General features: G+C 35.6%; 1 protein-coding gene across 1 annotated transcript in view; it reads right to left on the bottom strand.

Moving 5' to 3' along the window:
- Window positions 1–240: 240 nt before the first annotated feature.
- Window positions 241–13,721, bottom strand: part of SAP30 (Sin3A associated protein 30) — a 93,297-nt gene continuing 79,816 nt past the window's right edge. The window contains exon 4 of the mRNA XM_053703832.1: window positions 241–1,411. Coding sequence (XP_053559807.1) covers window positions 1,289–1,411 — 123 coding nt within the window. The 3' untranslated portion in view covers window positions 241–1,288. The remainder of the gene's footprint in view (window positions 1,412–13,721) is intronic.

The following is a 13,721-nucleotide window of genomic DNA, read 5'->3' as shown; positions in this document are numbered from 1 at the left end:
ATTAGCTTTTAACAGCCAGACAATGCTAGTTCGTGTATGCCATATAGATAACATTGTGCATGTTTTGATAATGGAACTTTTTTTTACATTAAATGCTTTATCTGAAACATGACTTTTGTGGCCCTTTAAAATAACATTAAACTACAAAGTATATATAAATTATGCAACTATGTAAAAAATGATGCAACAACAAAACAAACTAATGTGTTTACGTTTATAATAAATACCAGCTGTCAAACATTTTTATTTTTTTTAATTTTATTAAAGCCATCACTATTTTTTACATTCAGGGTATGTCCAGAGATCTCTGCCACTATCATTTACATGCCAGCAATATTTAAGGGGTGAAAAATCCCAGGATCAGGAAAGTGCAACTTCTAGAATATATTATACAGCAATTTTGATATACTTTCTATACAAAGAAGCAAAATGAATGCTCTACAAAACATATTTACTTATTCTTGGCATGTTGGAATTAAGCTTTGGCTCTCAATAAAACAAAATTTACACAAATGTTATTCAAACAGAGAGATACTTTCCCACATCATTTACAAATGTCTATAATTATAATTATGTTTTATATATAAATACAGCACTGAAACTGTAATTTAAAATAACCCCCTTCATGGTCTGATATTCCATAGATAATCCATAGAAAAACTCTCCATTTAGTCGAGAACTGCGTTATTTGTTGTGCTCAGTATGTCAGCATTTTAGTAGCGCTGTTGGAATCTATTACTTTTATGGAGATGTGAAATCATTTGTTCATGATGTTTTTCCCAATTGCTGTTCCACAAGATGGTGGAGATCTACCTGTTATCTCTTGGTATTTCAGCTTTAAAATAAAGCTATATTGTGTTGAGGTTGATGTTCTTGTTTGCAAGAAAGCTTACATAATGCTAAAAGAAAGCAGCCACGGGACTAAGCGAGCAAATATCAAGTAAACATTACAGCAGCATGCTTTCAATTTTAGATTAACATGAACATCATTTCTGTACATATCTACTGCACATTCTGCAGAATAAGTCATACAACAAATGAGTGCCCTATACCTCATGATTAGGCCATTCTAGGTAACAAATATATTTAATAATGTTATAACAAACATACATAATAGAAAGAGCACTCTAATGTAGCTTTGGGAAGAAAAAAATAAATCTGTGAGACATGACAACAAATACAAGATTCACACACGAAAAAATAATCTAAATTTATGTTGTTAATGTTTTCCCATAGGAAAGCTTGTGGAGATGTAAGATTGTCCATGAAAGTTTATATCACAGGAATTCTAGTGAAGTCCACCATCAGATTTGTGGTCTAGTTTGCTCTTGTCATTCTTGACTGAGTATATGAAATATGTTAGTGTGTCCTTTTCATTCACAGGCAGTGTCCTGAAATGGCAACCGATTATCTATAGAGGAAAACAAAGCCAACAGTGCAGATTTTAGAACACTCATTAGTATGCAAATCAGTTATATAAAAATTCAGAATTATTTTAGATAATTATTACTTTACAAAGCCATAAAGGAGCACTAAAACAATGATTTAATGTGCTAGAACATATTCTTATTGTTCTGCTTCTTGCAGAGAACTACTGCAAAGGGGTAAAAAAACATAGATAAATTTAGCTCCAATTACCATCCATGTTCAGCTCAAGATCAGTCATGTATTGCTGGTCTACAGATGACAAACTCATTTACAGGTGTTTATTAACACATAGTACTCCACAATAGTGCAATAAAAAATACTCTAAGATTAATGACATTTTAACCACACAAAAATTCAATAAGTATTATACAAAGATAGGAGTATATACACATTAGTATTTTTGTTAAATTTAATGTAATTTCAATATCATCAGTGCAAAACAAAGCTACATTAACAGCTAGTTTTTGTAGAATTCAAGTTTGATGCCTCACTAAACCCATAATACTTCAGCTGCTCATAAGAACAATGGTACTTCCTTTATGACACTATATACCAAATGTAAACCTAAATGCCAGGTCATGAGCTTGGGATTTAGCTATACCATAAATATTAACTACACTACTGGATTCCTGTTATCTAATTTATGAACAATACAGAACCATATAAAAGTAACTTTCAGACCAAGTATAATTTAACTGGCAATGTTGCAAATGAACCAAACTTTGGTAATATGAGATAGGCAACATGGTCTTTGATGTGTTCCTTAACCCCTTTAACATTTAGAATGTTTAACGTTACAGACTTCCAGTTGCTTGCATGTCAGGACAGGATATTCCTTCCTTGAGATATGTCTGGTAGCTGTGACATATAGAACTCTATGTACCAGTCCTGAACAGGATTTATTAACGCTATGCTTGGAATACACTTAATCTGTTTGATGGTTCCTCCACCTTTACAGGAAATGGTATTGGTAAGATGTTATGCATAAGACACAGTATAACCACAGCAGAAAGACCACTTTTAAAAAAAAAAAAAAAAAGACACAAGTATCCCTTCATAAAAGAAAAGGTCCTAATTTGGGGAGGGGGATTTCCGGTGGGCGGTAACATCGGAGTGGCGCGCAGCTAGCGTTTGCTCCGTGTATGCTTCGTGTATACGCTAACCGCCAGTCACAGGCTCCAGGCCCAATAGAGCCGAGCAAAGAGTACCAGTTTGGAAGCGCTTTCACCGACCATCGTGAAGCCGTGGCAGGCTACGCTCAGCGGGTACGTGACACAGAGACAACAAAGGCGCTCCACCGAACATATCCCTCAGCCAGTAAAGCTCCTTGGCAGGAGCAACGCTGCTCAGGAAAATGCCCATGAACATGGACATGGTGCTACAAGACTGATGATAACAGAAGATAAAGCCATCCTCTCAGATAAGTACTCACACATCAGACTATGTGCTGTAAAAGCCGCTGCAAGGTTAATTTTCTTCTCTGACTATGAGGATATGAATAGGATGTGTACAGTTTTATTAGTCTGGGAGCAGGGAAGTCTGTGTCTGATATCTGGTAGCAATTGAGAGAACATTAAAGGCCGGAGGTATTCATCTGTCTTATCGGCCTAATTTCTATTATTGCTGGCTGGGAAAAAATAACTAAGACAAAGAACTCAGTTGGAAACGTGATCCTTGGTTTTGGTACTCTATAGGGGGAAGTTATAGTGATGGCCCATATCTGTGTGACTACATAAAGTGAGTCACGGACTCAGGTTTCTGGAATCCAACAGGCTGTTTTTCTTTCCCCTATAGGAAGGTGTTATATATTGCCCCAGTGAAGAAAACTGTTACACACTAATCTGTTTCAACAAACCCTACACTTGCATATTTTGAACTCACTGCGCTGTTGAAAGAAAAAAAGGAAAAGGAAAAAGGAGGGAAGGGAGGAAAAAAAATAAAGAGAAGGAATACAGATATACTAGGAAAAGGAATTCCGGGGGCTAATTGTTCAGCTCAGAAATATAATACACATAAAAGTGCAACTCCATAGGCATTAAGCAAAACCCGAGTTTGAGGGGACTTAACTGCAACTCACCATAATACACTATTCTGAAGAATATACTGTGTGCCTAGTGTGTAAGTCTGGGATAAGTATGTAAGAATCTTGTGCCTTGCCTGAGGCCTGAAGCTCCCAGTGAAGAAACTGGTACTAGCTGGTATTTGGACTGATAGTAGTCACAGATCTTGGTCGTGATAATAGTCTGATTAATAGTTTTACTATACTAACAGGAAGAAAAATCTGAAAGCCTGGTGTGCAAGTTTGGGATTAGCATGCAAGTGGACTGTATTGTGTTAAAATGCTGAACCCAGTGAATTGAGGGGACTTAACTGCAATACACCATAATACACTATTCTGAAGAATATACTGTGTGCCTAGTGTGTAAGTCTGGGATAGGTATGTAAGAATCTTGTGCCATGCTTGAGGCCTGAAGCTCCCAGTGAAGAAACTGGTACTAGCTGGTATTTGGACTGATAGTAGCCACGGATCCTGGTTGTGATAACAGTCTGATTGGGAGTTTCGCTATACTAGCGGGAAGAAAAATCTGAAAGCCTGGTGTGCAAGTCTGGGATTAGCATGCAAGTGGACTGTATTGTGATAAAAATGCTGAACCCAGTGAAGAACTAGGTAGTTGGTGACACTTGGAAAGACTGCTATGTCCTTCTGACAAAGATATATTAACCCAGGACCAACTGTGCTGTATTTGATTAAGCTTTAGAGTTTTGTTATATGTGGCAAAAATACCCATGGTTTCACCTTTGTGAAGAATGTACAGTGTGGCTAGGGTATAAGTCTGGGTCCCTGATCCAGTGGGCTTGTGTTGTGAACAGAATGTAGAGACTGCAGTGAAAAATCTGGTAGTTGGTTCAAGGTGGTTTTTTTCTTTTTTTTTGTGTTTTCTTGGAAGGCTTGATAGGCTAGATTGATAAAATAGAAGAGTGTAAAGTAAATTGAACTCTGTTTTTGTTCTCTTAGTTTTTGTTTTTTAAGATTGAAGGCTTCATAACGTTTAAAAGTAGTTAAGAAGTTAAACTCAAAGGAATAATTTAGCTTAGAAAATTGTATAGCGCTTAACATTACAATCTATCCCTTGTTGGGTACTTGATATATAGATTTTCCTCTCCCTTTTTTTTTTTTTTTTTTTTTTCTTCTCTTCACTCATACACTCCTACACTAATTACTCACTTTTGATTTAAGACACCATCTCACATTTTTTTTTTTTTTTTTTTTTATTCTCTCTGTAGACTTTGGTTTTGTCCCTGATCACTTAGATTTACACCGGCCCAAGTGGCTCATACTCACTATTAACACTTCTCCACATTAGTTTTACTCATACACTTTCCCCTTTCTCCTTGGGGTTTTTTTTTTTTTTTTTTTTTTTCTTTCTTCTTTCCCTTTTACTGTGGTATATTTTTTTTAAAAAAAAAAAAAAAACAAGTGTTTATTAATGGATAAGTTTATCCAGAATTCAAAAGATAAGTCCCCAGCTGTAATGTCGGCTAAAACCAGGGAAAGAAATAAGAACAAGAATACAATCGACCCCATACAAGAGAATTTAGATAGTGTGAACACACCTCATGTTAACATAGATACACAAATGTTAATAACTCAAATTTCTGCTTTATTGATGCCACAGTTTGATAATCTCAGACTAGAAATATCATCGGTATCGAATGAGCTAAAACATTTTAATGCAAGAATAGGAGAAATAGAAAACAGAATATCGAACCTAGAGGATCAACTGACTATTAAAAGTAATAGGATAGAAGAGTTAACCGGACAGATTGTAAAATTACAAGTCAGAGCAGATGTTGCTGAAGACAGATCAAGAAGAAATAATCTAAGGTTCATAGGTATATCTGAAAAATATGTAAATAGAGAGTTAGAAGCACTTATTACCAAAGAAATACCAAGGAAACTGGGCATGCAAAGGGAAGGATTAGAAATCATAGCTGAGCGGATACATAGACTGGGTTCAAGTAAGCAATACTCGGGTGAAGACCCTATGGGTAGATCCCGCAATAGGCCAGTGATAGCAAAATTCTTGAACTATAAGGACAAAACTGAAATCTTAAAATACTTTAAAAAACTCTCAGAACCTCTCCTGCTGGATGACAGGAAAGTCCTTATCTTTCAAGACTTTTCAATGGAAACCTCGAATAAAAGGAAAATAATGTCACAAATGTGCTCGCAATTCATTCAAAAGGGGTTACAGGCATTTGTAGTTTATCCTGCTATCTTAAAAGTAGGAGGTAAGGATGGCTTTAAATCTTTTCAGAATAACGAAGAAGCTAAACAGTATTATGTCACAGTTTGTCAGGATTGATGACATAAAGGAGAACAGCGTTAAAATTTTAACTGGTTTTGATTTATATTTTTTCTTCTCTCTTTTTTTTTTTTTTTTTTTTTTTTTTTTTTCTTTGTCCTCTTATCAGCCTTTCATAAAGTTAAAGATATGTCTAGTCGTGATGGAAATTTTGTGGTTGGTTGCTTGCATAGAATAAAATTAGGAACTTACTAGGTCTTACATCTTGGAATGTTGGTGGTATTGTTTCCCCTATTAAAAGAAAGACAATCTTAAAGCATCTTAAAAAATTAAATACTGATATTGCCTTTCTCCAGGAAGTCAGGTTATCGGCAACAGAATTAGCTAAATTAAAAGTTAATTGGGTAAAAGAAGTAGTCGCCACTCCATGTTTAGAAAGGAAAAAGGGTGTAGCTATACTACTTGGCAAGAATCTAGAATATAAAATTCTTGAAGTTAAAAAAGATGACAATGCACGCTATATTATTATTGAAATAGAAATAAAAAAAAAGATTTATACTTTGTGTAATGTCTATGGTCCAAATAATCTGGACCCGGAATTTTGGAACAAATTGCAGGTATTAATGCTAAAGCATAATGAAAAAAATCTAATAATTGCGGGTGATTTTAATTTAACACCTAGATTCCCACTAGATAGGAAAAGCACAAAAGGTAGGAAAAAGGATTCTAGAATATCGAAGGAAATGAGAATCCTGCATACATTTAAAAAATCACTCAAAGTCCATGATATTTGGAGACTCCAATATCCAGATTTAAAAAGATTTACATGCTTATCAAAATCACTAGAATCACTATCGAGGATTGATTTTTTCCTGATATCCGAGTCTTTATTGTTGGCTAACCCAAAGGCAGATATAAAAGACGTAATCATATCTGATCACGCTCCTATTACACTAGAACTTACCCTAGAGGAAATATTAACTAGAGCTCCTAAAAGAAACTTCTTTCACTTCCCGAAATACATGCTGAAAAATGCATCTTTTGTAGCTATGCTAAGAGAAAAATTCAATATTTTTATAAATTTGAACAGAGAATATCTAGATAGGATAGAGATACTGTGGGAAACAGCTAAATCAGTGTTAAGGGGAGAAATAATAAGCTATATGGCCACATTTAAAAAGAAAAGAAAGAGAAGGGAAGAACAATTAACGAATCAAACTATAAATTCTTATAATAGATACCTATCAAGCACTACAAAAAAGAACTGGTTCAGGTATACCCAGGCAAAACAAGAAAGGGACACATTCTATATACAAGAAACTACTAGAGAAGATCTCAAAAGTAAAGCTAAGTTTATGAAATTTGGTAATAAAACAGGTAGTCTTCTAGCGAAAGTAGTTAAATCTGAAAAAAAAACTAATATAATACCGGTAATAAAAGTGGAAGATACATATATACATGACCCGTTAGAAATAAACGAGATCTTTTACCAAATATACAGCAAATTTTATGGGGCAGCTGAGCTAGACAGCTCAAATAAAAGGCGATTCTGGGATTCAATAACTACTCCTAAAATAACACTGGAAGAAGTTAATACAATTAACCAGCCTATTACGATAGAAGAAGTAGAAACAACAATTAATAAGATTAAACTAAATAAAGCACCCGGGCCGGATCATCTGCCAGCCGAGTTCTATAAAATTTTAAAAAAAGAAATTGCACCATATTTGACCAAATTATATAATTGGTATTACTCCGAGAATCCTAGCATGTCAAAGAACTTCACTAAAGCAAATACAATTCTGATATATAAAAAGGGAAGGGATCCTGAGAAGCCAGACGCATACAGACCTATTTCCCTACTAAATGTGGACTATAAGATCTTAGCAATAATTGTCGCGGAAAGATTAAAAAAATTTTTTGGTAACATCATACATACAAATCAAGTAGGGTTTATGAATAATCGAAGTTCTGTGGTCAATATACGTAAAGCTTGCATTATTATTGAATATTTCAACGATCTGGCAGATAAACACCAAGAGATAGGAGAAGATGCAGCCTTAATAGCCATAGATGCAGAAAAAGCTTTTGATGCGGTACAGTGGGATCATCTTTTTACATCACTGTCTAAGTTTGGTTTCTCGGGCCCCTTTCTAAATTATATCAAAGCAATATACAAAAATCCGATATCTGTTATTTCAGTGAATGGAGTGGAATCTGCAGATATTGCTCTGAAAAGAGGTACAAGACAAGGTTGTCCCTTGTCACCCTTCTTGTTTAATTTGTCCATTGAATCATTAGCCATTAAAATTCGTCAAGAGATGCAAGGGATTGTTTGTAATAATATAGAGGAAAAGATCTTGCTATATGCTGATGACGTTCTGATATTCCTGAGAAATAGCAATCGGAGCATACCACAACTTATGGACATAATAGAGCTATATAGCTCCTTTTCGGGTTATAGAGTTAATTTTAGTAAAACCGAACTCTTATGGCTTAATAAACAAAAAGAATCTAATACTTTGTTCCCCTATAAAGTAGTAGACCAGATTACATATCTTGGAATTAATCTCAGTAAGAACCCTAAGTTGTGGTATGACTTGAATGTTAAACCAATTCTACAGAAAATTACTGACCAGTTAAACGTGTGGAAACATATTCCCTTGGCCCTGTCAGGTAAAATTAGTTTAATCAAAATGATTATTTTTCCGAAGATATTGTATAAAATGCAGAATTTACCTTTACTCATTAAATCCACAGATATTAAAGTGTTCAATAAAAATATTACCGATTTTCTGTGGGGTAAGAAAAGAAAAAAAATCTCTCTCAAAATATTGTCTCTTTTAAAGGAATCTGGAGGATTTGCTCTCCCAGATATAGGGAAATATAACTTAGCATGCCATGTTAAAATCGCAGCGGAATGGCTGCTAGATAAGGAATATTATACAGCAAGGTCATTGGAAGAGGGAATAGTGAAACCCTACTCTCTAAAGGCTCTTTTACATACTAAAGTTGCAGATATTCCCAAAAAGATCAAAAAGATCAGCTCAGTTATGAGTATTATAAATGCGTGGCAGCAGTATTGCAAGAAATTAAAAGTTAATTATACAATATCTAATTATTTAACAATTACTGGCTACCCCCTTTTTCCGGAAGCGTTAAAATCTGCAGTTTTCCATAGGTGGAAAAGCAAGGGATTGATATACATTGGTCAAATGATTAATTTCAACACAGAAAATCCGCACATTAAGACGTTTGAGGAATTAAGAGCTGAATTCGATTTACCCAATAAAATTTTTTTTGCGTACCTACAAATAAGGAGTCTAGCCAATAAGTTATTACACCTCCAAAATAAGGACTGGGACTGGCCCTCACTTATGTTGAATTTTAATTTAAGTAAAGCAGGAGATTTCTCGATTAGAAAATGGTACAATGAAGCTCTGAGACAGGAGGGTAGTTTAAACTTAAATCTTATCGTCAAAAAATGGCAACTGAAGGGGTTTAGAGAATGTAATGAAGATCGTATATATAACAGTATTAATAAAATAAATAAGATCTTCACTGCTACTAATTTTAGAGAAGCACATATCTTCCTACTCAATCAAACATACCTGACACCAAGTGCCATGTCAAGATGGAACAGCCAAATTAAGGATAAATGTGCGAAATGTGGTAACAGTGGGGCCGATATCATACACTATTTTTGGGAATGTACATTAGTTAGGCAGTATTGGAATAAAATAAGTTTTCTACTCTCAAGGATAGTTAAAACAGGGATATCAATCTCCCGAGATACAGTCTTTTTCCTATTTCAGGCAGATTCCAGAATAAAAAATAAATTATTTATCGAACTAGTGATAGGGGTGGCAAGGTTTCTATTGCTGAGAACCTGGATCTCCAAAAAATTACCATCCATAGCAGAAGTGAGTAATTTTATCTTTAAACAAATGACACTAGAACAATGTCTGATAGAACAAGATAAAAGTAAGGAAGTTGAGACTTTCTTTAAAAAGTGGGAAACTTTCATATACTCCCAGGCAATAGATATACAGAAGAAAATTATTTACCCGTTAAGATCAACAGAATATGTTATGAATGCAATACTAAGAGGGGAATTGCCACAGGTATAACAAGTCATTACTTTAGAGAATTGAATGCGATCGTAAACTCGAAGGCTGATAAGAATACACAAATTTTTGCGTATCTAAATTTTTTTTTTTTTTTTTTGTTTTTTTTTTTTTGTTTTTTTAGTTTTATGTGTTGTGTAGCAATCTTTATTAGAAAATAAGTTCACAGATGAGACATATTGGAAGACATAGTTGGGACAGAGAGTGAAGAGTCCAGTTTATCCTAGCTACAGAGTCGATTGTTATGATTTGTTTAATGTATGGTTGCTGGATTTCTCCTTTTGTCTCATGGTATTCCCCTTTCTTTTGAAGGGAACGCCATGACAGATATTTCTTTTATTGTTATTTTATTGAGACTGTTCCCCGTTGTTATTGTCTTCACCTCTTTCTTTTTTCTGTACCCCATCTGTGCTCTCAATAAAAATATTTAGAAAAAAAAAAAAAAAAAGAAAAGGTCCTAATTTTCTTATTAGCATAATTCTCATAACCCTGTTAATTACATGGAGATAGTGAGGGGGAAGAGGCAACTATATCACATCCCTAGCTCTTTAGTGGTGCAGTAGAAGCAGAATATAAAGCTGTAAGAGCACACAACAAACAAAATGTCAAAATTATTTCCATTTTCAAATTTTGCACAATATTTTTATATGCACAGTTTTTGAGTCACCAGCTCCTACTGAGCATGTGTAAAAGCTCACAGGGTATATGTATACTAGTCTGTTTTTAGCTGATGTCGGTCACAAGATACAAATAGCAAATGGGAGAAAAATTACATTTGCCAGAAAAAAAAAAAATCTACTGCTTTTGTGAAATTCAGAGTGTTGTTGCAGTGTCATTGTTTTATGCACGTGTTAAAAATTCTACTGTATTTAGTGATCCTTTAAGGTTTAGAGGCCACAAACCATCTAGCCTTTGCTTTTGAAAACGGTGTAATGTGTCTCTGAACCATGGAGTTATTTTGCAATAAATTTCACTAGGATTACATAGCTATTGTACCTCTAAACCCGGGAAAAACACCACCACAGGTAAAGTAAGAGATACTGTGCCTGTCTGTATACTCATATACTATTGCAAATTGGAGTTTTGGTGATGTGAAACCAGGACTTTTAAATAAATATTTTAGTAAAATATTTTCAGCAAACACATATGGCTAAGATGCTTCTCAACAAATCTAAAGTATACTGCTGTATAATTCAGATTTTTATATCGGATAGTATAAACTGCTACATTAGAAAAACTGAATGTTCTGATCATTTGATTATTTATAGGCAGGTGAGATTCATGACCTTAAAAACGGAATTTATGCTTACCTGATAAATGTATTTATTTCTTGACACGGTGAGTCCACGGATCATCTCTAATTACTATTGGGAATATCACTCCTGGCCAGCAGGAGGCAAAGAGCACCACAGCAAAGCTGTTAAGTATCACTTCCCTTCCCACAACTCTAGTCATTTGACCAAAGGAAAAGGAGAGAAAGGAAGTAACACAAGGTGCAGAGGTGCCTGAAGTTTATAAAACAGAGCCTGTCTAAATAAACAGGGCGGGCCGTGGACTCACCGTGTCAAGAAATAAATAAATGTATCAGGTAAGCATAAATTTCATTTTCTTTCTATTGACACTGTGAGTCCACAGATCATCTCTAATTACTATTAGGACCAAGCTAGAGGACACAGATGATAAGGGAGGGACAAGACAGGGAACCTAAACGGAAGACACCACTGCTTGAAGAACCTTTCTCCCAAAAGAAGCCTCAGCCAAGTATAAAATTTATAGAATTTTGAAAAACTGTGTAGAGAGGACCAAGTTGCAGCCTTGCAAATCGGTTCCACAGAAGCTTAATTTTTGAATGCCCAGAAAGAGGAAACAGCCCTCGTGGAATGAGCCGTGACTCTCTCAGGAGGCTGGTGTCCAGCAGTTTCATAGACCAAGCAAATTATACTCTTCAGCCACAAAGAAAGAGAAGTAGCCGTAGCTTTCTGACCCTTGCATTTCCTAGAGAAAACAACAAAGCAGAAGAAAATCCTTAGTCGTCTGTAAATAGTATTTCAACGCACGCACCATGTCTAGGTTGTGCAGCAGATGTTCTTTACGAGAAAAAGGGTTAGGACAGAAAGAAGGAACAAAAATTCCTTGATTAATGTTCCTATCCTAAACCACTTTAGGGAGAAATCCTAACATAGTACGCAGAACTACCTTATCCAAATGAAAAATAAGGTAAGGGGATTCATACTGCAACACTGAAAGCTCTGAGACTCTACGAGCAGAAGAAATTGCAACAAGAAACAAAACTTTCCAAGATAAAATCTAACACCTAGATTTAGAGTTCTGTGTTAGCCATCAAAACCAGCGTTAGGGGATCCTAACGCTGGTTTTGGCCGCCCGCTGGTATTTAGAGTCAGTCAGGAAAGGGTCTAATGCTCACTTTCCAGGCGCGACTTTTCCATACCGCAGATCCCCTTACGTCAATTGCGTATCCTATCTTTTCAATGGGATCTTTCTAACGCCGGTATTTAGAGTCTTGGCTGAAGTGAGCGTTAGAAATCTAACAACAAGACTCCAGCCACAGCAAAAAGACAGGAGTTAAGAGCTTTCTGGGCTAACGCTGGTTCATAAAGCTCTTAACTACTGTGCTCTAAAGTACACTAACACCCATAAACTACCTAAGTACCCCTAAACAGAGGCCCCCCCCACATCGCCACCACTCTATTAAATTTTTTTAACCCCTAATCTGCCGACCGCACACCGCCGCAACCTAAATTATCCCTATGTACCCCTAATCGGCTGCTCCTAACATCGCCGACCCCTATATTATATTTATTAACTCCTAATCTGCCCCCCCCCAACGACGCCGCTACCTACCTACAATTATTAACTCCTAATCTGCCGACCGGACCTCACCGCTACTATAATAAATGTATTAACCCCTAATCCGCCTCACTCCCGCCTCAAAAACCCTATAATAAATAGTATTAACCCCTAATCTGCCCTCCCTAACATCGCCGACACCTAACTTCAAGTATTAACCCCTAATCTGCCGACCGGACCTCGCCGCTACTTTAATAAATGTATTAACCCCTAAAGCCAAGTCTAACCCTAACACCCCCCTAAATTAACTATAATTTAAATCTAACTAAATAAAATAAATCTTATTAAATAAATTATTCCTATTTAAATCTTATGTAAAATAAACCCTAATATAGCTACAATATAAACAATAATTATATTGTATTTTTATTTATTTATTTTAACCAGGTACAATAGCTATTAAATAGTTATTAACTATTTAATAGTTACCTAGTTAAAATAATTACAAAATTACCTGTAAAATAAATCCTAACCTAAGTTATAATTAAACCTAACACTACACTATCAATAAATTAATTAAATAAACTATCTACAATTATCTACAATTAAATCAACTAAACTAAATTACAAAAAAAAAAACAAACACAGCTCTTTTACCTTACCAGCCCTTAAAAGGGCCTTTTGCGGGGCATGCCCCAAAGAAAACAGCTCTTTTGCATTTAAATAAACATACAATACCCCCCCCCAACATTACAACCCACCACCCACATACCCCTAATCTAACCCAAACCCCCCTTAAAAAACCTAACACTAAGCCCCTGAAGATCTTCCTACCTTGTCTTTACCACGCCGGGTATCACCGATCCGTCCAGAAGAGGGTCTGAAGTCTTCCTCCTATCCGTCAAGAAGAGGTCCAGAAGAGGCTCCGAAGTCTTCATCCTATCCGGCAAGAAGAGGAGATCCAGACCGGCAAACATCTTCATCCAAGCGGCATCTTCTATCTTCTTCCATCCGGCGCGGAGCGGGACCATCTTGAAGCAGCCGACGCGGA

The sequence above is a fragment of the Bombina bombina genome, chromosome 2 (genome assembly GCF_027579735.1).
Source record: "Bombina bombina isolate aBomBom1 chromosome 2, aBomBom1.pri, whole genome shotgun sequence".
In the NCBI taxonomy this organism is placed as follows: Eukaryota; Metazoa; Chordata; class Amphibia; order Anura; family Bombinatoridae; genus Bombina; species Bombina bombina.
Note: the sequence above shows the minus strand (reverse complement) of the source record. Positions and strands in the feature narration are given on the sequence as shown.